Below are 24,551 nucleotides of genomic sequence, written 5' to 3' on the forward strand. Positions count from 1 at the left end.
CTTTTGTTTATAAAACAGAAGAAGGGGTATGAGACACAGGGAAGAGAGAGGTTCTGTACCTTCATCGATTCCTTATTTGTATTAGAAACAATTAGTGGGTTTGAGTCTGTGACAGTTACATTGTGTTGGGTGTCAGCCGTCTGGGGACTGGAGATGTAAAGGTATCCAGATAGAGAGGGTAGGTAAGGACTGTGCCATCCTATATAAGGGACCTGGAGCTCTCGCAGATATTGACAGACAGCTGTCCCTTTTCTCTCTTAAGCTATTGAGAAGGAGCTTTCACTGTACTCCTTTGAACTTTCCGTTCTGTTTAATCAAACTGCTGAAGGAGCAGACATTTTCTTTTGTTCAGGTGCCGAGTCGGCTTCGCAGCAGATGGTTTAGTGGAGCACCTTCTCAAAACAGACTTCAGTTTTAAAGAAGAGGCAGCGTGAATCCCTGTGCGGTGTTGCCCCTGGACTTCAGAGCTTCCTTTTAAATCTCAAAACAAAATAGAAACGATTTTTAATGCCTGCCTATAAACTCAGTACCAAAAGGCACAATAAAACAATATTATTTTATTGGAAATATACCGAGGCATTACAAATGTACAAACTAAAATGAATAGTATTTATAAACAGTTGAAAAATATAACTCTCATGAACACAGTTTATCAAAAATATTTGAGAACATTCAACATATTCATATGATTCCCCCTCCCCCTGCCATTCATCCAAAGCTTTCAAAGGTGAAGGTGACACTTAGTTTGGTTCCACTGGTTTTATAATTTGCCCCCTCATGTTGAAGAGCAAAGCCAGTGTCTGTGCCCACATCAGCTATGTCAGCAGAGCACTGAGCTACATTCCCCCTCTCTGGGGAAAATATTTTTGTTGGAATGGTTCTGTATTGTGATGTAGAGTGGACAATGATGAATTCACCTTCACTTGGACTGTCTAAGAATGAATAATCCTCAGTAGGAGCGATGAAGAATTAATTCACACAAACTTGTCCTCTGAGGTCCTCCTCTCTCTAGTAAGAAGGAGGATTAGAATTCCAGTTCAATGAGAATCATCTCTAATGAAGTGCCTATGGCTTACTGGGCACAACATAAGAAGCTTTCGATGTATGTGGATTAGTATTTTCTTCCTTTTTTTAAAAAAAGAAGTGTTAATTTAATCCAATGTTTCAATTTTATGATTACCTTTTACTCTGGATGAAAAATAGAATCATTAATCATTGACCTAATGGTGAAGTTACAATTCAAAAGGCAAAACCAGTTTCTTTACACACACGTTGATATCCACCAAATAACTCATGTCTCTGTGATGACAAGGATACACATTCAAATGCGCATGAGTAAGAGAGCAGTTCGGAATGTCATAGAGGGACACAGTAGTTTACTCTTCCTCCATTAGTATCTTCCAACCCAAGATTCAGTCGTGGTATTAGATCTACAGTAATGTCTTAATTTTTTAAATGTGTACTAACAGCAATCTTTCCAGAGATTTGAAAATGTTTGCCAATTGTTTATTGCTTCTCCACATATGACAACTGATGAAATCTCTCAGTCTTTCTCCTGGGGGTGTATGTTAACCCAGCTCATTCTCCAAACCAGGACACATCGGTTCTTGTGTTCCAGGAATCTTTGACCTATGAACAATGTACCAAGGGGAAAACTTGACAGCTAAGGTGTCAAGTAACAAATGACATTTACTAAGTGTCTCAAAGTTAAGATCACTAGAATGGAGAATGGGCACAACCTGAGGAAAGATGTCAAGGGAGAGGACTGAGGTCCTCACCAAGAAAATACCCTGGGGAACTCAGTGGAGTTGTCAAAGCATAAAGGAAAACTGGCAAAAGAATTTGTACAGGTTTCAAACACACTATCCTTTCAGAAGATAATTTTCTACAAACGTGTGCTCACAGCTTCTACGTCTGCTACCCAAAGGGAGTCAGTGACAGAGAGTAAACATGTATTTGCCTTGAGGTATCAATTCATGGGATGCCCACGGATTATCAGCTTCCCAAACACACAGTGCAGTTAACTGCACTCAACCGCTACTCTCGCTGAAGATTCCAAGAGCACAGGTCTAGAATGAGTCAGAGAAATCAAATGCAAAATTTTAATGAGCAAAACATACTTCCTGTAGCATGTCTCAGGACTCTTCTTAAAAGGAATTTCTACAAATACACTTATCAATGATCTGAATTGGAAAGTGTGGTCATGAGGAATTCAGTTGGATAAAAGAAAAAAAAAAAGGCATCAGTTACTGAACACAACAGTAGGCCGTGCCCATTCTGGAAAGTTAAACTGTTTATAATTTCCTTATTAAGGTGAAAATGGTAAATTTTAAAAGAACATTAAGATTGTGCAAGGAATCTGTTAGCTGTCCTCGGTTTTGGATGACCCACCTTTTAAGGATAAGACCTCTGAGGAAACGGAAGCACGCTATGAACTTCACATTGTATAGTGACTGCTTTCACGAAACCTCTATGTCAACAAGAAGAAATCTACGAAATAGTAGTTTTTCAGAAAGAAGTTGGCATGGTGGTACAAACCTTTAACCCAGGCACTTAGGAGACAGACGCAAAGGAGTGCTGAACTGGAGGCCGGCCTGGGTCATATAGCAAGAACATGTCTGAAAGAACCAAGAAAGAAAAGAAAACAGAAAACGGAACAAAATGACTGTTGTAAGTCATTGCAAAGCTAAATTCACTTGGGATTTCCAGAAAATATGTTTTGCCTACAGTATCCAGGTCTGTGTTAATAGATTCTCTGACATAATTGTATATGTGTGTTTGGGAAAAAGAAAGAAAAATACATTCCAGAAACATTTTAGTCCAGTATGTTCCTTAACATTTTGCCTGTCTGCTGTGTACTTTAGAAAGAAGGCACTGCAGGCCAGAGGTCAATACACCAGTGTCCCGTTTCTTAGTTTCAATAGCTTGAGCTTATGACTCATTGGGCAATGGCGTCCGAGACTCTGCTCACTCAGAGCACAGTTAGCAGATCTGTGAGTCACCCTGAGTCCAAGAGCAGGCAGGGAGGAAGAGAGGAGGCACCCCCTGGCAGGGCCAAATCTACTGGCCCGAAGACTTATTCTGAGACAAACGTACACCTTTGACTTCTGTGGCACTTGGGGACTGTTTCAGTGGTTTTGAAAACTTAAAAGACAGGAATCCTCTAGAAGAAGATTAAACTTGATTTTCCAATTTGGAGGCTCTGCAGAGCAAAGGCTTTTTGCTTGGCCTCCCATCCAGAGGACTTGTACAGTGTTACACATGCTAACATACCAACAGACCTTCCAAGAATAAGTATTGTTTCTCTTCGGGTGTCTTGGTTGAGGTTCAAAGTTTATGGATACTTTGGTCACCAGTCCTGCTAAACAGGGTGATGTCGTCATCACACCCAGAGGTTGAGCAGTCTGCATTCTCTAGTAAAACATAACTGTTCTGACTGCCATTTGAAGAAAGGACTTCTTTCTTAGCCGTAGACGTGAGCTCGCTCCAGGTGATGTTGGTGTTTTTAAAAGCATGTAGAAGGAAGATGCCATTGATGATGGTGAAGAACCCGCTCAGGGTGCCGATGATATCCCCAGCTCTCATGCCATACCACTCCTGGAACAAGATGGCGGAACATGTCACCACCATGGATGTGAAGAACACATAGTAAATGGGAGTCACCAGAGACGTGTTGAAAGTGTCCAGGGCCTTGTTGAGATAGTTAATCTGGGTCGTCACTGAAAGTGTAAGCACGGCCAACAGGATGAAGACCAGGGGATCCTTGTAAACAGGCTTCCGTTCCAGCAGTTCCTTAATGGCAATCCCCAAGCCTTTCACGGAAGAAACGGAAAACGCTCCAATCAAAGAACAGATTGAGATATAGACCAATATATTAGTCTGGCCTTTCCTCGGGGCCACAACCAAAATCAGCACCAGTGAGATCACAGAGACGATCACAGCAAAGGAAATGAACCCTGTTAGGTTAGGAGGAGAAAGAAAGAATTAGACTCGGGAGATGCTAACATCCACACCTTACTGAGGTACTGTTAGTTGCCAGTTTAAAAACACAGGCATTAAGAACAGCTGAGACTAAATAAGTATCATTCTGCCCCTCAGCGATTTCATAGAGCATGTCACAAACGTATTATTTGAATCCGCATAATATCCCTGCTAGGCCTGGCAAGTGTAGTGTTTTATATGTTTACTTAAAGGAGAAGGGGAAGGGATTTGGGTTCATTATGAATCTTCTGTCTGCACTTGCCTCATCTCTCCTTGTTACTGTGTAGCCAGCACATACAAACACAAAAACAGATTGTTACTTTGAGAACTTCAACAGGAACAAATCCCATTGCAGCTTACAACCCATAGCAGGCTTTCAGGATACTTTCGGTGTCACCACACATTTCCTCTAGTGACCTACATGGTGGAGCATGCTGGAAATGCCAGCACTCAGGCGACTGGCAATGAGGACTATAAATTCAGGGACATCCTGGGCTATATATAGTGAGGTCTTATCTCAATAAACCAAACAAAACAAAAGAAAAGCAAGCATACACACATCAGGATTTCAGTGTTTTTTTTTTTCTTTCTTCCTGTTGTTTGTTTATTTTTTTATCACTGAATCACTGACCTGGATCTCTCAGTTTCATTTCCATTTCATGCAAAGACGTGACTTCTCCCTCTTGCGGGGCGTGGATAACCATCACAGTTGACCCCAATATGCTTAGTATGCAGCCTATTTTCCCATGAATGTTCAAGTGCTCATTTAAAAAATAGGAAGATAATATTGCACTGTTGAGAGAGGAAGAAACAAAATCACTGGCTGCTCAATTACCTTTTGATTCCGCAGCAGCTTAGAGGTCACATGGCAGCGTGTTGCTCTGTACCCCACGCAGCTGACTAGAATGTGCTACGGGACACCGAAACACCCTAAATGATTCAGAAGTGATGGTTATGTATTTATATTTTACCACTCTTATGCCTCAGGAGGTGATATTACAGACATGCTATACTACAGACATTCCCCCATTACCTCTTAGAGCTTAAGTAGCTTCCAAACCTTACCTCCTGTGAAGTAACTGGAATGAAAGCTATTTTATAGCTTGTTGGCGAAACTGAACATCCCTTCTCTGCAATGCTTGGCTCCTGAGATGCTTTGATCAGAGGTGTTTTGGGATGTGGTTTATTTGCATATATGGGATATTTTAGGGCAAGAAATTGGGCTTAAATAGAAGGTTTTTTTTATCTATGCTTCAAGTAAACTTGATGAACTTACCCAAGGACAATCTTACACAATATGTTTGATGGGCTCAGGTTTTGATGGAAGTCTATCACATGAGGTCATATAAGGAATTTTTCACTTATAGGATCATATGCAGGCTCAACATGGTTAAAATTTGGGAGCACATTGGCTTTGTGAGTTTTGAATTAGGGATGTTCAATCTGTCCATTTAGAATACAGCTGACCATGAATGTTAAAGATACACGCCCTAGGCTGGGGGGTGGGTCATTCAGTAAAGTGCCTGATGCAAAGGGATCAATACCTGAGTTTCATGACTAGGACCCTTGTAAAAAGGCCAGTGTGAGTCTGCATTGTTTTAAAACCACAGTGCTGGGAGGTGGCATTAAAAGAGTCCCAGAGGCTTGCTGTCCAGATAACCTAGCTTATGTGTCAAGCTCTAGGTCAGTGAGAGATCCTGTATCAACATAAAAAGGTGTCCAGTGTCTGTGGAATGACACCTGAGGCTGTTCTTTGGCCTTCATCACACACACACACACACACACACACACACACACACACACACACACACACACACACACACACACACTGTACTTAGATATCAGAGTTGATACATAACTGCACAGACTTCAACCATGCAGATTGTCAAATAGTAAACCCCACCTGGATATTTCTGCCTATCTAAAGCTCCCAATGCTTTGTGCTTCACGACTTGCTTTCAAAATGCTCAAAGTTGGCATCTCCGTGGATGCCAGAGTAGGATATCCTGCTGCTACATAAAGAGGCTGACTCTGGTTCCTGCCCACCAGCCTCCTTCTTTGCCAGTCTCAATCTAGGGTGCCATTTGACTCCAAGACTTTCACCAGGTGCTTTTCCAGAGTTGTCCTCTAGTGGTCACTTGAGGGACTGCAGCCCCAGTGAAAAGTCAAGACAAGTCTTTTGACTGTTCTATACGTAGACACTCATTTGGTTCTCTCTATCCTATAAAGACAGAAAGGAGAAGTAGGTTGGCCTAGTCAGAAGCTTTCTACTAGATACATACACTTTATAGACTCTACAAAGACAAAAGCATCGAAATGGTAGCCAGGCCACACTTAGAGTGCATAGATCATCAAACACAATCACTGGAATCACCATACCAACCAACTCAAGAAAGCCAGACGGACTGTGTGGTTTGGCTTTGTTAACTTGATATGAACTAGAGTCACCTGGGGAGATGGACCCTCAATGGAAGAGTTGCCTCCTTCAGACTAACCTGTGGGCATTGTCTTGGTTAATGATTGATGGGGGAGGAACCAGTCCACTAGGAGTGTTGCAACCCAGGGCAGGGAGGTGCTCCTGGATTGTATCAGAAAACAAGCTGAGGGGGTTGTGGAGAGCAAGGCAGTAAGCAGTGTCTCTCCATGGATTCTGCTTCAGTTCCTGCCTTGAGCTTCAGCCCTAGCCTCCCTCGATGATGATGATGATGATGATGATGATGATGATGATGATGATGATGATGATGTGTGTGTGTGTGTGTATGTGTACCCTTTCCACCCCTAGGTTGATCTTGGTAATGGTGTTTATTACAGTAACAAAATTCAAAGTAGGGCATTCACATACTAGAAAACAGGGGATCCTACTACGGGGTATCCAACAGAGGTATCTAGCAGGCAGCGTGAAATTTTAGCAAGAGTTGAAATGTAGCTTAAAGTCTTCTGATAACTGTTGCCAGTAATCACTATGGCAACAAGAAAGATTCAGAGAAGTTTCACAATTTACTCAGCTGAGAGGTTTACACACTTACACACACACACACACACACACACACACACACACACACACACACACACACACGTACATGCTAGGTTTCACTGAATCATCACAAACATAAGCTGCAATTCCCTTGTGAGTACTTGTGAGCCACGAGCTCTTGTCAGGTTCGGTTTTGTTTTTCTTTGCTTTTAACAACATAGCAATGTAGTTTCTATTTCTGTTGTTATTTTTGTAGCTTTCTTAAGTTATTTTTGTAATATATTTAGAGGCAAGATTAGATTTTTATCTTTGTTAGGGGAGGGGGTCAAACTCAAGGCCTTCTGCATATAAGTGATTTCCTAGCTCAAGAAACAACCTTTTATGCCTATGTTATAAATGGCTTGCCTCTAAGATTTCAGGAGTCCCAGACATTATTTGGGGCTGTCTGGGCTTTGAGCGCTCAGACTGCATTGTTGCTCTTTGTCCTGTGATTTCTTAGCAAATGCTTCCCATGGTTTAAGGCTGCTGGTGATAGTGAACTAGCCTCTGAGGCCAATCTCTCTGTTGTTCACCTACCTTATGAGAACGCTCAGAGCCCCCAGAGGGGTGACCAAGGTGGCAGGTGCAAAGGCATAAGCGGCGAAGTTTGCAGCCTCTCCAGCTCCCACTAGAAGAAAGCAGAAAGATGAGAACGTGGGATCGTAGCTTCATCAGAAGAAATAAGCAAATAGCTCATGCTATCAGCAGACTTCTATCTCAAAGCCGCCAAGACCTACCCGAAAGCAATGACTTAACTCCTTGCAGCCTGTGAGAAAGGATTGCTATCAGGGATGCTGATCTACTGTAACTGCCTGGTGGTAACAATGTAACAGTACTGAGGACAAATTCGGGCTGTACAGGGGTTCAACGGAGGCTTGAGGGGCTTAGATGTCCATATTTGGTCAGTCAAATGGAATCTAGTAGAGGTAGCTTTGGACTATGTTGGAAGTGACCCCCCTTGCAATCTAACCACAGCAACATTGGCATCTCATAAAATGAGAGCGTTTGTAGGGATCTGATGTCTGGGTGGCAGACAGCCAGGAATCCCCACACAGGCCCATGGGAATCTCTGAGTTGGAGATGACCTACAAGCAAGTGATCGTGTCTCAGGAACTCAAGAAGAGCTGGCGAACTGTTTGAAGTCCTAAGGACAGATGTCTAACCGTAATCTCATTCGAGAAACTTGAGAGCCACACCAAGTACTGTATTGCAGATAACTCCCGGCGGGAAGGAGCCTCCCCCAAGAGCTAGCTTTTCCGGGGAAGCCAGCTTATTTCCAGAGACTGCAGTGGGGCACTCTGAGAGATTGTAGTATTCCACACTGTCCAACTGCAACAAGCAAACACAGTGGAGACCAAACACAGAGGAGTGTATTCCTTTCCTTTTTCTTTGAGTACCCAGCATTAGAACACCATAGAGACAGATGTAAATTTACACAGCAATTAGGAGACTGCGCTCATAAAAAGAGCCGTGGTAGCCTTTCCAGACTATTCAGTTCCCTTTGTTGCCGTTATATTGAAATATCATATTATTAAATGATTATATTGAGATAGCTTCTATTTTTATAGATGTTGTTCTATGCAAATCTTTTTTTTTCTTTTTTCTTTTTTTTGGAGCTGGGGACCGAACCCAGGGCTTTGCGCTTGCTAGGCAAGCACTCTACCACTGAGCTAAATCCCCAACCTGTTCTATGCAAATCTTAATGTCATATGCTAGTAGCCAGATAGCACTCCAATGTATGCTCTTATCCATACTATCACAAGCTTTTCTGCTTGGTATACATGGGACTGTAAATAGAGTACAATTTTTTCCTTATGCTTTCATTTTCAGATTTATTTTTACTCCATGCATGCAAGTGTTGGCCTGCATGTATATCTGTGCATTTTGTGGGCGTCTGAGGCCCATGGAAGTTAGAAGAGACGGTCAGATCCCCTGGACCTGGTATTGGAGATAATTGTGAGACACCGTGTGGGTGCTGGGATGTGAACTTAGGTCCTTTGCAAAAGCATCAAGTGATCTTAACCATTGGGGCATCTCTCCAGCCCCTGTTTTTTTTTTTTTTTTTTTTTTTTTTTTTTTTTTTTCATCCGAAAACACGAGGGAAGGCCAGGGAGATGCAAGTAGGGCACAAACGCAGAGTAAGAGAATCACTGAGATCATCTTTACTGGAACCTTCCCAGGGTAATCCAGTCAACGGTTATTCAGCCAATGGATATGAAAAACTTAAAAATAGAAAGGGCTCTATAAATTTAAATACCAATCTTCTTAGCTTCTAACATTTATCAGGGATAAGGAATACGAGCTATTTCCTTTAAAAATTAAAAAAAAAAACAAATTCTTTATTTTATGTGTATGAGGGGTGTGCTCACACGTACGTCTGTGCACAAGGTGCCTGTGATGCTCAGAAGAGGGTTTTTGATCCCCTGGAGTTATGGGTGGTTGTGAGCTGGCATGGGCTGGGACTCGAGCAGTCAGCAGGAGTAACAACTAATCTTAACTGTCCAGCCATCTCTCCAGCCCCCAGGTTTTGTCTTCTTATAATAGGATTTCTCCAATGTTGAAGTCAGTTCTTGGTTTTGGAAAACAGGGAGGCTTTAGGGTTCTGGGTACAGAGAGAGCTGTGAGGCAGGTGAAGCTACTTTATGATGCCCTGCCTTTGGAAGGCTCTGACTTGGCATTAAAGCAAGTTTGCCGGAGGTAAGAGAGGGAGGTGAGGAAGTCAGGGAGAGTGGCAGACAGCCTGCCTCTCAGGAGGAAATCTTAGTAGCATTTGGGAAGAACTTCAAGCCTGTAAGGTTTGCTTCTGTCCTTACACCTAGTGTGGGAGGAAGAGAGTCCTGATAAGCTCATTTCTCCCCTACTTTACTCCAGTATCAAATACCCAAAAAAATTGTTTTTTTATTTATCTACACTTGGTCCTGCTAAAGAAGACACACCTATTTCCAAGAGAATGTGCAGTCAGGATAGCCAAAAGAATCAAGAACTCAGAAGGGGCTGGAGAGATGGCTCAGCGGTTTAGAGCATTGGCTGATCTTCCAGAGGACTTGGGTTTGATTCTAGCACCCACAGGGCAGCTCACAAAGTCTCTAACTCCAGCTCGTCATCGGATGTCCTCTCCTGGCCTCTGTATGCACTACATGCAGAGGGTACACAGCCAGCCACGCAGACAAAACAACCATACAACACAAATATAAATAAATAAAGAATGAGGAAAAAAGAACTCAGAAGATCCGGGGTGGTGTTTTCTCAAATTCTCCGGGGAAAAAGGAGAGGTTTGTGGTATAAAATATAATATTTGAGGGGTTGGGGATTTGGCTCAGTGGTAGAGCGCTTGCCTAGCAAGCGCAAGGCCCTGGGTTCGGTCCCCAACACCAGGAAAAAAAAAATATTTGAAACACCTCATTTGCATTCTGTGAACGCAGAGAGCGGGCTCTGTTAAAAGAGCGAAATAACCTCTATGTAGATAAATGGACGCAATCTGCTAAGTCAGCACAGTCCTCTTCCAATATAGGTCCATCCTCCTAGGGGGCAAGAGTCGCTGAGTGGGAGAACTCATGAACTTCATACTTACTCGACAGCAGTCCCGCCCACCACAGCCATTCCTTGAGGTAAGAATGTCCACCTTGCCCTGGGAAATGCCAAAAAACAAGAATCAGGCTTTCATCTCAGGAGATGAAGGTAGAAAGTAGAAGCCCTGACTCCTGGGAAAGGTGCTGGGAAAAGGCAAGGCTTCTGGTCACCTAACTCGGCAAGTGTCTTCTCCGAGTGGGGATACTCTCTCGGTCCTTCCCAAGGTCTTTTCAAACTTCCGGTGACCTTTGACTTCTGTGGGAAGTTTCTTTGACTTGTATGAAATTGTACTTAATTATCAGGATCTCTGAGGATGTCGGTTAGCAGTACAGGCTTGGAGCACTATAAACTCTGAACTCCTTGTATCGGCCATAGTTTAAAAAAAAAAATTAAAGCCTAAACCATAGCTTGCGGGTGACGCTGGTCCTAGAGGGAAGACGAGACTTTGGAAGAGCCAATTAAAGAGCGGCAACCATCAGGCGGGTGGACTCTGCTTATCTTTCCACTTTGACATCTTGAAAAGCTTTTCTGAAGCTGCCTGGAGTCATCTCGCCGCGAGCGACTTGGGACCCGAATCCCTGGTAACGTGTTGGCTATAGACGATGGAGTTTTCTCAGTTCTAACACAGGTAACTACCTGACTCTGACCTAGATGATTTTGTTATAACTAAACTAAGCAGGACAAGTGAGCAATAAAGATGATCTTGCAAAGTAGTTCATTTTCCTTCCTTCGTGTTTTCGCCTTATAAAATTTACAGATGACTAGACAGCATCGTCACATCGATGTCTGCACCTCCCACCACCATTCTCACTTGCCTGCTTTGCCATTTTTCTTATTGCCAGAAATTGTTCTTTATATATTAGGAATTCTACAACACTGTGTCCTGTATTTCATAGCTGTCCCCAACACCAAGATCATCTAATTATTCCGTTTCAAGCAAGTTATTTCCAAAGAGGATCTCTGTGTGTGACCTATTTTATCCATCCACTCACAGAATCTCTTAAATTACATAGACTACCTTCTTCCTTTGCACAGAACAGATTTATGCTTAAGAAGACTTTATTTCAAGTTCAAGGAATCTGGCAAGTGTTTTGCAGAATAGTAAAAAGTAAAAAGTTTTCTACTTTTCCCCTATTGTCTCAATACTTTTAACTAGTCTGAAATACTACTTTTAAAAATTGTATATTAGCTGCTACATGTAATCTCTTTGCACTTCAACTTATCCCTTATTATTTAAATTCCAGCACCAAACTCTTTTCATTAAGACCATACTATAGTTTATTTTCTGATGGAGCAAATCTCCCCTCCCACTTTGTAGCCATTTATTTTCATATACTGACCTAGGAAAAATTTTTTCCTGTCTCTCTGTCTCTATCTCCTCTTTATTTTATTTTATTTATGTATAAGTACACTGTTGCTATCTTCAGATACACCAGGAGAGGTCCTCGGATCCCATTATAGATGGGTGTGGGATACCATATTGTCGCTGGGAATCGAACTCAGGACCTCTGGAAGAGCAGTCGGTGCTCTTAACCCCTGAGCTATCTCTCCAGCCCCCTAGGAAAATGTTTAAGTTTCTTATGCTATGATACTTCATGGAAATGAATATGAATGTGTGGCTAATGCAGTCAGACAGGCCACTCAGCATCGGAAACGCCACTATAAATAGCATTAAGAGTCGCTGACTCAGCAAACACAAATAACATCGAGGGCATGGTCTATGTGTCTACTATCAACACACAAGTCCGTGCTGACTAAACAATGCACACCAACGTCTTAGAAGCAATGAAGGCAGTGATAGAATCCGAAGGACAGTGATGAAGGAGACCGTTCTAGGGTGGTGGAGTACGGCAGGATTCAGAGGGATGAGTCAGCTGGACGAAGGGCAGGGGGAAGAGAGTTCTGTGCCAAGGGAAAAGCTCTTAGGGTAGAAGGGAGCATGCTCTATTTCAAGAGCACTGGTGAAGACTTTGTTGGATGTGTTCCTTACCTGCTCTGGTAATGCCCTTGTCGGCCAGTTGCAAGAGACCCTTCTTTTTGAGTATGAAACTTGAGCCAATAAAAAAGCTGGAGCTTATGGCCAATACCAAGCCCACATACAGACTATATTTGTTTTCTACACCTGCTGAGATGCTGAAGTTGCTTGTGGAGGAATTCGGGTTCGTGTAGAGGACAGGATAAGCCAGCGGCTGTGACACGTTTGTGATCTCACACAGAGCCTGGGAAGAGTTTGAGCAGACCAGAGACAGCACATACCCTGGCAAAAAGAAAAGAGGAGGGGATGGTGAGAATGCAAGGGAGATGTGCAAAGGCTTTCTCCTTTCTGCAAGAAAGAGACTTGAGTGAATGGAAACACATTTCTATCCTAAACAGGAAACTCTCCGCCTGAGAGGGGGTCCACAGGCTGACAGACACTTTCAACGGAGCTTTTCCACATTCTTAAATAACTTAAAGATTGTTTCGTTGTTATTGTTCAAAGAGGAGAGTTTCACATGAAAGTCCAGGGTCCTCTGATAAATCCAGCCACCTGGCAGCACATGGGTCTTGGTTTCAGTAAGGAAGCGGCCTGGTTGAAACGGGAGAGCTTACTTAGGTCTGGCTTCTCTCTACAGCTCAGGGGACACCCACCCCCACCCCCACCCACCTCACTCCTTAAGACCAGTCTGACCCTCAGAAAGCAGGGCTTGTGACAGTCGGGTGGAGAAGGCTACGGCAATGCCACTGGCCTATAAACTAACTACCCCATTATAGGAAAGCAAGATGACCCATTCATGGGGTATGAACTGTGCATTCCAGAAAATTCATTAAACTTTAATTTTGCATACCACTTAGCCCGAAGAAAATGGTTTCTCAGTTTAACTAATTGACTTGTTCCTGAATAAACAGAATTTTGAATTAAACAGAAAAATGAATTAAACATCAGTAGGCTTTATAAAGAATAAGATTTTAGTAAGGATACAAAACCATGAGAACAGACCCATTCATTCTGTGCATTGGAATTTTTAGGCTAAACTGTAAAACATGAAAGAGAAACATATTACAGACCACGAGAAACTTCTGAACGTCTGTCACTTGAACAGTTAACAAGGTGACACTGTGACTAAACCTTCTACTTTCTCAATTTTTTTTTCCTTTTTTAAAAGGCAAAGTGTCCCAACATCACTTATCCTAGACAAAACCAGACAAAGGTAAATCATGGAATTCAATGAAAAATCCAAGTCCATGGTGAAGAGCCTCTTGGAAGGAGATCTAGTACCCAAGGGATCAACGGGGACTCATACATCCAATGAGCAACACTAAGGGAACCCAGCAGACTGTATTTATGTATTTATATGTATAATAATTAAAAATAATATTTGAACAGGCCATTAAGCAGGAACGGTATGGGACTCTGGGGAAGTTGGAGGAAGGAGAGGGTACTGCCAAAATAGCACACACATAGGAAATTCTCAAAACTAAAAACAAATGAAAAAACCATAAAAACGAAACTAAAACAGCACTCTGACTTAACATCCCCCAATCTTGAGAAAGCACACTAACACATCACTGACAGCTTCTGAAACACTTAGCAAGGAGACTTCCTGTTTTTATCACCATTGCTCTGTAATATAGCTTGAGGTCAGGGATGGTGATTCCCCCAGAAGTTCTTCGCTATCCTGGGTTTTTTGTTATTCCAAATGAATTTGCAGATTGTTCTTTCTAACTCTATGAAGAATTGAGTTGGAATTTTGATGGGGATTACATTGAATCTGTAGATTGCTTTTGGCAAAATGGCCATTTTTACTATATTAATCCTGTCAATTCATGAGCATGGGAGATCTTTCCATCTTCTGAGATCTTCAATTTCTTCAGAGATTTGAAGTTCTTGTCATACAGATCTTTCACTTGCTTGGTTAGAGTCACACCGAGGTATTTTATGTTATTTGTGACTATCGTGAAGGGTGTCATTTCCCTAGTTGCTTTAAGGAATGGCCATTCAGAGCCTGTCCCACCTGGGGATCCAGCCCATATATATACAGGCCCCAAAACTAGACAATATTGACAAAGCCAAGAAGTACATGCTGACAGGAGCCTGATATAGCTGTCTCCTGAGAGGCTGAGCCAGTGTGTGGCAAATACAGATGTGAATGCTAGCAGCAAACCATTGAACTGAGAATGGGGTCCCCGTTGGTGGAATTAGAGAAAGGATTGAAGGAGCTGAAGGGGCTTACAACCCCATAAGAACAACAATGCCAACCAACCAGAATTTCCAGGAACTAAACCACTACCCAAAGAGTACACATGGACTGACCCATGGCTCCAGCTGCACATGTAGCAAAGGATGGCCTTGTTGGGCACCAATGGGAGAAGTTCTTGGTGTTGCCAAGGCTGGACTCCCCCCAGTGTAGGGGAATGTTAGGGCAGGGAGGTGGGAAGGAGAGGTGGTTGGGGAGGGGGAACACCCTTACAGAAGGGGAGGGGGATGGGGTAGGGGGTTTATGGATGGGAAGCTGGGAAAGAGAATAACATTTGAAATGTAAATAAAAAATAGCCAATTAAAAAAAAAAAAGACTTCCTGTAAGGGGATCTTCATCCAAAAACATCCTGAAGCCATCATAAATTTTTAACAGGCAGTTAGGAAACCACCTCAAAGTTTCGTTCTTGAAATGGCTGAGAAACTGACCTCAAATGTATGTTATTTCATTTACCCGTGTGACTTAACGAGGAACTGGCTTTACCTGAGAGATAGAGAGCAGATTCTGAGTCAAAACGTTTAAATATGCCAAGGGAATTACATTACTTAAGGGATTCCTTAAAAAATAAAATAGAGAAATGTTCTGCAATACTCTTTTAAAAGAACAACCACGAACCGTGACTATTCTCGGTGATAAGGTAGCTACAGTATTCTTACTCCTCCTTGTGAGCATTTCATCTAAACCCAAGAAACGAGTTGGGCATGTCATCCGGGCACTTGGGAGTTAAGCTTGCAATTCTGAGGTCAGCCTGAACTACAGGGAACAAAACAGCAGAAAACAAAACAGCCAACCAAGGAAACAACAGACAAACAGAGAGTGAGCCCAAGAGTCTTTGCCAGTTACAATTCTGATTGCATTCATTCCGGAGAAAACTTTGAACTGAACTTCCCAAGGAATGACTACTTGTCCTTCACTATGAGGTTAACAGAACCATTCCAGAACTTCATCTCTGAAATCAGGGTGGGTGGACCTCATTCCAGAAAAACAATATGCCTTCTAAGGAGCTGATGAAGCAAAAAACCATTTCCTACATTTCAGGGGATGTTGGGAGAGTGATGCCAAGGAAGCACAAATAATCTTGTTTGCATTTTCCAAGTTCTCTCATGACCAACACAAGGCTGGGAGTTTTATGGCAGGTGGAATAATAAAAACCTTGCTTGGTTACCGACCTTAGAACTTAAATTGTTTTATGCTTTGGGAGTGTATTCAGGGAGGAAAGCCCACACAGGCTGTGACCTAAGGAGGGAGAATGAGGGCTTAGAGGGGGCCTAGGGCACAGGAAAGAGAAAGGCAGGGCAGACTGTGTGGGCAGAGACCCTGGAGGGTTTTAGAGAATGCAAAGCTATCTCTAATCAGTGTCTCACGATCTCAAGAAGCAAAGTATTAAAGGACCCGAAGCTAGACTGTACTCGGCACTGAAAGTCTGTAAGTCATTCAACAATTGGACTAGACGGTCACTTTGAAAGTGAATACAGGGTGGGTTTCTGCCAGCAGAAACTTGCTTTATTTCTTTGATGTTATTGTTCTTTAAATATGAATCAAAAGTAGCAGATAGGTCTCATTTGTTAAAAAAAATAAACCACTTGATTTAAGGAATAAGATATTACTCCTTACAAATGGTGCCCACCCTGCATTCTGTTTAATACTTCTCTCCTTAGAAAAGTGATTTCCTTGCTATAGGGCCAAAGTTGGGTAACGGAACTGGCACAGCTAAGCATCCCAGGCCAGTCTTCTTATATCAGAAAGTGGTAAACATAACATATAAACAAAGCCAGTAAAGTCTTAATATTCACAAAGGGTGAGATGCTTTCACCTAACAAAGCTACACACACCTATAGAGGAGAGTAAATTGCAGTTTATGACAGATTCTCTGATTGCTGGGAAGTCTATCTTTAGGCAAAGCTTCATCTTTTATTTTTTTAATAAATGTTTTTGTCAAGTGCTTTTTTAAAAAAGATTTATTTAATTTATTATGTATATAAGTAGCTGTCTACAGACACACACCAGAAGAGGGCATCAGATCCATTACAGATGGTTGTGAGCCACCATGTGGTTGCTGGGATTTGAACTCAGGACTTCTGGAAGAGCAGGCCGTGCTCTTAACCGCTGAGCCCTCTCTCCAGCCTGCAAAGCTTCATCTTAATTATAGAATCACAGCAATGCATTCCCAGGTTGCTGACTGCATCATCTCACCATCTAGTCCTCAGTGGTTGATGAGTCTTAGCCTTCCCATGGTGGGCACACAGTTCTTCCTCTGGTGGTAGTTTGGATGTTAAATGTCATGAAAGGCCTGATCCTGGTGGTACTACCAGGAGATAGTAGTGGCAACGTCAAGTGATGGGGTCTAGTTGCGGTGGGAGGGTCTTTGGGTCAATGGAGGTGTGCCTGGAGGGGGGCATTATAGAACTCTTTCATTTCCCTCCCTCTCCCATGAGGTGGGCGGATTTGTCCTGCTGTATGCACCTACTGCGACGTGCTGCCTCACTGCAGCCCCAAAGCGATGGGGTAACAGGTCCTGCATTGGAACCTCCAAAATTATGAACCACAATGTGTCACTTCTCTTTATTAACTCTGTCACTGGTATCGAGAGGTCTGATGAGGTGATCTGCACTCAAGCTTCAACATGGTTGGCTTTTCTACCTTTTCTCCCCTCAGAGGTCTCTACGTTCCAGGTTGGCTTAAAACTGTGATCAAGCGTGGCCTTGAACTTCGGATTCTCCATCACTCACCTTCCAAATGCAGGAATGCAGGCATGCACCACGACACCTTGCTTATGTGGAGCTTGGGATCAGCCCGGGGCTTTGTGTGTGGTAAGCACTCGGCCAAATGGGCAACAGCCCTAGCCCAAGTTTGCTCTCTTATACATCTGTAATTCTCAAGCTACTGCTGGCCCTTCAACCTGTGGCCCCCTCATGAAGAAAACACAGAGAAGACCTGAGTACACAGGGAGGAACAAGTCCCAGGCGTCTTAGTTAGGGTTTTCCTTGCTGTGAACAGACACCATGACCAAGGCAAGTCTTATAAAGGACAACATTTAATCGGGGCTGGCTTGCAGGCTCACAGGTTCAGTCATCAGGACAGAAAGCACGGCAGCGTGCAGGCAGACATGGTGCTGGAGAAGGAACTCAGTTTGACATCTTGTTATGAAGGCAAACAGGAAAAGACTGGCTTCATGTGGCCTGAGGGAAGGTCTGAGAGCCCACCCCCACAGTGACACACTTCCTCCAAGTTCACACCTCCCAATAGAGCCACTCCCGGTCAAACATATACAAACCATCACGTAGGCATGTATACAGCCTGAATCAGAAGCCCAGTCCAGTCCACCCTCAGCTGACCTGAAGACACATGGACAGGAATAAGAGTACAGCTACGGGTTGGGGATTTAGCTCAGTGGTAGAGCGCTTGCCTAGGAAGTGTGCAAGGCCCTGGGTTCGGTCCCCAGCTCCAAAAAAAAAAAGAAAAAAAAAAGAAAAAAAAAAGAGTACAGCTACCAATCTCATTAACGTAGAAAATCTGAATGGAATTTTTTTGTTCACTACAATTCATTCTCTGGCTTTGAACCGCTGTCGATCAGGTTACACCTACAGTGGTTGGTCTCTTTGACTCGATTGTACTTTTCCATGCCAATTAAAATAAAGCTTCAATTCCTACCAACCCTAAACTCTAAAACTTAACATGTCCTTGCTCACTTCTGACCTCTCGTTGCATTTCTCTTGTCTCACTCATTCCTCAAACAGCACAATGCTCTCATCCTTCACCCACATATTTATTGTCCTTTAGCTGCCGTGAATGTTTTAGACGCCGAGGGTACCAGCGTCTAAAATGCATATATACATGTACATTATTACATAGACATGATTTGAAGACAGGATTAGGTAGAAATCTCTGTTGCATGTAAAAGACAAAATGTGAGGCAGAAGTATGTTTGAGGGGTAAAGGGACTGTGTCATCAGAGGGGTGGAGGACAGGAAGGAGATGGAAACGATGTGGTCACAGAGAAGTTTGGACAAGATTGGGTGAGATGGGCTTATTAAAGCTCTACACTGGCTTTCCTTTTCATTCAGGGAAGGGTGAGTCCACCTGCCCCCACACAGGCTCCAGGCCTGTGGTCCAGCTTCCTCTGTATGGTAGAGCCTCACTAGGGCCGCTGTCTTCCGTAGTTGTTTTCAACTAGTTCCTCCTCACCTGATGGTTTTGATGGTGGCCATGGCACAGTACACACACGCCCACCACATTCCTTACTCAGCTCGTCTCCGAAGTCCCAATCAGAAGAAACCTTCAATTCCGTCGAAGCCAATGACCCTAACCAATCACACTTGTCGTAGCTTACGGGTTTTTTTTTTTTTTTTTTTTTTTTTTTTTTTTGTTCTTTTTTTCGGAGCTGGGGACCGAACCCAGGGCCTTGCGCTTCCTAGGCAAGCACTCTACCACTGAGCTAAATCCCCAACCCCAGCTTACGGTTTTTATAGTGTATGCACATCCATACGATTATGGATTTGCTCAACAAAACAGCTGTTGAGCCCGCACCCCCCAAGGTGCCGTGTTAGCTATTTACTCGCTCACAGGCAGTCAGCTCCTCTGTGAACTGGTGAGGTACAGGTCAACAGGACAGGCAAACAGAGCAGATGACTTTAACGAAAGCAGAACAAGCTAGAATAAACAGAGAAGGCAGAACAAGAAGGGCACATCATTTAGGCTAATTTGGAACAGAATAAGGATTAGAAATGAATTAGAACAAATTTGGAGCAAAATGAGAAGTTTGGACATCATAGTGGACATATATATATATGTATATATACATACACACATATGTGTGTATATATATATATAGTATATATATATAAGCTCTCGTGCAGCTGGGTATGACGCTCAGTATTTCAGTTAACCCAAGGCTTGTTGGACAATGGTGTAGCTCAGAGGCAGAGGTTGCCTGGCCTCTCTGGAGGCCTTAGGTTTGATCCTGAGCACTTCTAATCCACATGAACTGCAATGGAAAACTCCCTCTCCAGCAGCCCATGAAGCAACAATAAAACGCTTCCAAACGGAGGTGAGAAGATGCTGCTGGTTAAACCCTTTTCTTGTATTTTATTGTTGTTGTTTGGTTGGTTACAGGGTTTCTCTGTGTAGCTATGGCTCTCTTGGAACTCAATTCTGTAGACCAGGCTAGCCTCAAACTCACAGAGGTCTGCCTGCCTCTTTCTCCCATGTGATGGGATTAAAGGCGTGTGCCCCCTTGGCTGCCTTAAGCCTTATCCTGAAGGTCTTCTTTCTTCAAAGGGCCTGAGGGAGCAGGGAGTGGTGGGAAGAGTCAAAGGACTGCAGGTCGGCCATATTTACACTTTACCATCCGTAAGAAAGGTTATTCAAAATTTCCTCTTGAGGAAAAAGTAAAAAGGAAGCCAGGTAAGGTGCTGCTCACTCTGAATCCAGTGCTGGGGTTAGAGGCTGGTGAGTCTCTTTAAGTTCAAGGCCAGCCTGATCTATACTGAATTCCAAGCCAGCTAAAACTATGGGGTGAGACCCTGTCTCAAAACAAAACAAAACAAAACAAAACAAAACAAAACAAAAACCCACCCTAAAAATGAATAAACAATTTCAAATAAAAATGCAGGAAAGGAACCGTAGAAATATTTCAGTAGCCTTTCATGCATATTTTAAATTTTTAAATCATTTATAGTTCATACTATGTACCAGGCTCAACAATGTTCACCACAGTGTTTCTTGAACAACTTTTAGTGGAGAATTTTATTTTTGGGGGTTGGAGGGGGAACTAGAGAGATGCTTTTAAAGTAGTGCTTAATTTCAGCATGCAAGAAATCTTTTAGGACTTAGAAACAAATACCTTCTGTTTTAGTTTTAAGACATGAAGGAAATCTCTTTCAGAGCATTTGATAAACAGTTATATTTTTACACAGAAAATCAAAGTGTCTTAGTAGTAAAAACTATCATTTCACAGAACTTGAGAAATGCCCATCACTCGTGTTTTGTGAAAGAGCAATGTGTCAAAGGTCATGTCTCAGAGGCCATGGGGTAGATGGGGCACTGTCTTAGCCCTGTGTCTTTCTCGGAGGCCATGCATGGGTGGGTGGGGCATTGCATTAGTCTTGAGTCTTCGACGATATCTAAACAAGTCAATTCTGACAGCTCTGGAGACTGGGAGTCTGAAATCAGCATGGCCTCAGGGTTGGGCTACTGGTGACAGCTGTCCCTCCCCAGTTTGTTCTTGGGATGAGCTTTCTGACCTGTTTTTCATACAGAGCCACTTCAGGTTGGACATCCATCATCCAAAAATCCCAAATGCTACAATGTGGGACGTGTCGAAGGACCGCAGGCCCTGTTTTCACACTTTCCCATCTGTAAGAAAGGTTACTCAACTTTTCCTCCTGAGTGCACCTCTTGGTGCACTGACAGGACACTACTGAACAATTCCACGTCAGGAAACTGCTCTTATGACCAGTTAGCTCTCAGAGGCCCCATTCCTCACTCCTGCCACACTGGAATAAGGGTTGAGATATGAATTCAGGAAGGATGGACCATCCAAAGTACTGTATGCACCTACAGGAATGCCATGTTTAGTTGAACACTAACTATGAAGCCATACTAAATTCTCTGCTTCGGTTTCTGTGTCTATAAAAAAACAGAAACCGAAGCGACAGAATTTAGTTGTGCTGGAGAGTGAATGGATATGTTTTATGCAAATGTTTTGAATTTTCAAGATTATGTATCAGTATAGAAGCAGAAGAGAAGGATACAGCCAATTCTCAGAGTACTGATTCCTCCATAGCCTCGTCTTAAGCTTTTCTGGAGTTAATTTTGTCTCGTGTGTATGGGTGTTTTGCTTGCATGTATGTCTGTGCACCACATGCCACCAGAGCATGCCTGGTGCCCTCAGAGGTCAGAAGAGGGTATTGGATCCCCTGGACCTGGAGTTATAGATGAGTGTGAAGTATCTCGTGGATGCTATAACTGAGCTCATGACCTTTGAATGAGCAGTCAGTGCCCTTGGCCACTGAGCCATCTCTCTAGCTGCTGATTCCTTTCCTTAATATCAAAGACATTTAGGTTAAGAAGATAGGAAAGGCCAACTTTAAAAACCACAGCCATTCCCCTCAGTTGTCTATCTATAGTCTGGAAAAGGCACTCACTCTATGAAAGAAAGCTTTTGAAAACCCTTGATTCTTCTCTGCCTGAAGCTTGCCTTTTTTGAACCCCCAAGTCAGCTGAGAACTCCCCAGACATGAAAATTTATGAATGTCCTTGGGCAGCCCAGGATATCTGTCCTTGAGTGCATTATAACATCACCTCCACAGTCTCTGGCACAAACTGTGTGTGCAGTTGAAGTGTCCCAGGCGATGGCCGTAATTCTTGCATTCTGTTTCCCCGGGGGCCATGTTTCTACTGCTAATAAAGCTGTTTTGGCTGTTGAACTTGATTTGAGTTCTGTTAGAACACTTGCAGGTAGTACTGAAACTAACTTTTTAAAAAGTCCTCTATATGTATTTAAGTTTGTCTCTTTATTTTGAGATAATTTGGGGTTATAAGATCTTTCGAAGTACTCAGTGGCGGTTTTAAATGTCGAAATCAAAGCACTACTGTAACCTTTCCTTTGGGGCATCTTACAGAACTACATTATTCTCAGACTCCATGATTAGCTCATCCTTTTGGTCTCAGATTAATGCTTTCTCTAAAGGGTCTGGGCCACCCAAACACCGCCCACACCTCTGGTACATTAACTGTTAGACCTTGCCAGGGCTCTAAGTACACTATCAGGTCATTTGCTGCTTGGGAACCTCCTGCCATCGGGGTAGTAAACAGATTGGGAGCCCTATCGTTGAAGGCCAGCGTGATGACAGTCCTTTCCTAGGACCTAGGCCAGAGCTTGGCTCACAGGAGTCTTGTTCATCACCTCAAAGGAAAAGCAGACCCCATTTCAGCCCCGCCAGGGGTCTGCCCTGTGGATTTCCTGAGGTATCCCAGTGCCACCGACTCTGACTGTCAATGAGATTTCTTTCCACTTTAGAGGATGAAAGAGAGCCGAGAGAATCTTCTGGGGCTAACCTACTCTCCTACTACTGAAATTACAGATTAGCCTCTCTCATCTTCCTGCAGTTAATCATTGGGTGACACAGAGCTCCAATATTTCTTGTAGTTACCAAACGCATGAGCAAAGCAGGAAAAATATCCAGAGGTCAAATGAGTGGGTGCAATCTGCTTACAGATCCCCGAGCAAACAAGGGCGGGGTGCATTAGTGCCGATCTGACCTGGTGGCTCCAGAATTATTTAGAAAAGGGACCAACATTAACTACATTGACTGTCTAGAAAGTAACCCTAAATGCTGCTGCATTAGGGACCACAGGTCTCAATTTGTGGATAGTTTGCGAAGTGTTGCGCATTTTCTTTCACACGTCCCTCCCCTTTCTTACTAGCTGGTTTTTGATGAAAGCCCTCTCTTCCTCCCCTTCTCTCCCCCCTCTTTTCTTTCTAACTTATCATTAACTTATCAGCTGGAAAAGCCAAAAAGAAAGGACATGACGGATGTTTCCAGGAACTTCTCAAACAGTGGTTCCCAATCGGTGGTTCTCAACCCCTTCGGGGGCTCAAACGATCCCTTTACAGGGGTCGCAAAGCAGATGTTTGCATTGTGATTCATAACAGTAGCAAAATTACAGTTACATTGTAGCAAAAAAAAAATCGTTGTATGATTGGAGACCTCCACAACTTGGGGAGCCCTAGCTACACGATTTGGAGCATTAGGCTGGGAACCACTGTAAGACACCTGTTCTACCACACAGCTTCTTCGAGTCATTAGCAAGAAGGTTAGAAATGACCTTTGCCCTGACACCCGTGGAAAAAACGATAATTTCATTTGCAATGCACATTTCCCTAGGTTGCCCCACCTTTCCCCTTCCATTCGGTTCGCTCTGACCTTCAGTGTGGAGACTGCAGGAAGCCAGTAGAAGTGGTGAACAGCTGGCAAAGGTCAAGGGGCGGGGCCCAGGGATTTTACCGGGCAAGGTGTGGGCTGGAAATCCCAGTCTGGCTCATCCGAAGAATTTACAAAAGGGCACTCCCAGTTCCCTATTGGAGTAGACCGCCCAGCAAGTCAGAATCTTAGCTTGGGATGGGAGATGTTTCTTTCCAGAAGCAGAGCAACCACGTGGGTGGCGGGCAGCCTCCAGCGTTGGCCCCTCTGTTCTGAGGGGCCACTTAATGGGACTCAGGCACAGTAAGCCCACGGGACCCCTGGCACAACCTCGGCCTGGCAGGTGCTGTGAACCATGACTGAGCCAGGAAATGTCCTCCTGGATCAAACCCTGGAATCTGCCCTCAGCAAGCATCCCGAATTTCCCCACCACACACACAGAGTTGGGCTAGCCCTAGACCAAGTGGGCGTCACCTCTGTCCTGCTCCCACTTGGGGACTCCACAGAGTATGGAGTGCAGTGGACACAGCTAAGTATTTACTGTGTAGGACAGCCGACTGGACGACTGAAATACTGAATGACCAGAAGACCGTGTAAAAATCCGCACATTTTTCTCGAGTCTAGTTGTATCTCAAAACCACGCATCTGGGCTCCCAGCTACCCAAGTGACCCAAGCTGACACTCACCTTCGCGGCAGGGCTCTCCGGGTGGCAGCCTCAGCTGTGCCCCCATGGCCTGGGGACCGGGCTTTCTCCGTGCTAGCAATAGTTTCTCACAAACCAGTCAGTGTCCCGGGACCAGCGTAGGTTCCGGAGGAGCAGTGGAGCC

At 43.6% G+C, this 24,551-nt stretch overlaps 1 protein-coding gene across 2 annotated transcripts; it reads right to left on the reverse strand.

The window, feature by feature from the left end:
- Positions 1–537: 537 nt before the first annotated feature.
- Positions 538–24,551, reverse strand: Nipal1 (NIPA-like domain containing 1). Of its 2 annotated transcripts, NM_001401452.1 has the most exons (6): positions 24,410–24,551; positions 12,555–12,821; positions 10,566–10,622; positions 7,532–7,622; positions 4,613–4,773; positions 540–3,956 (listed from the first exon to the last, which is right to left on the reverse strand). In NM_001401452.1, the coding sequence occupies exons 1-6, from the start codon at positions 24,453–24,455 to the stop codon at positions 3,328–3,330; spliced, it is 1,251 nt and encodes a 416-aa protein (NP_001388381.1). In that variant the 5' UTR covers positions 24,456–24,551; the 3' UTR covers positions 540–3,327. The 2 variants fall into 2 exon arrangements, with proteins under 2 accessions (XP_038947630.1, NP_001388381.1); XM_039091702.2 differs by lacking the exons at positions 7,532–7,622; positions 10,566–10,622; positions 12,555–12,821; positions 24,410–24,551 and adding an exon at positions 5,885–6,186 and having other exon boundaries at positions 538–3,956.

This window comes from Rattus norvegicus, chromosome 14, assembly GCF_036323735.1.
Source record: "Rattus norvegicus strain BN/NHsdMcwi chromosome 14, GRCr8, whole genome shotgun sequence".
NCBI classification, from domain to species: domain Eukaryota; kingdom Metazoa; phylum Chordata; class Mammalia; order Rodentia; family Muridae; genus Rattus; species Rattus norvegicus.

Excerpts from the sequence above, each read along its gene's own strand:
- Nipal1 (NM_001401452.1), bottom strand. The coding sequence starts at position 24,455 with ATGGGGGCACAGCTGAGGCTGCCACCCGGAGAGCCCTGCCGCGAAG. Across the intron at positions 12,822-24,409 it reads CGGAGAGCCCTGCCGCGAAG|GGTATGTGCTGTCTCTGGTC; the intron begins GTGAGTGTCAGC and ends TCTTTTTGCCAG. Across the intron at positions 4,774-7,531 it reads GCTCTGAGCGTTCTCATAAG|TGCAATATTATCTTCCTATT; the intron begins GTAGGTGAACAA and ends CTCTCTCAACAG.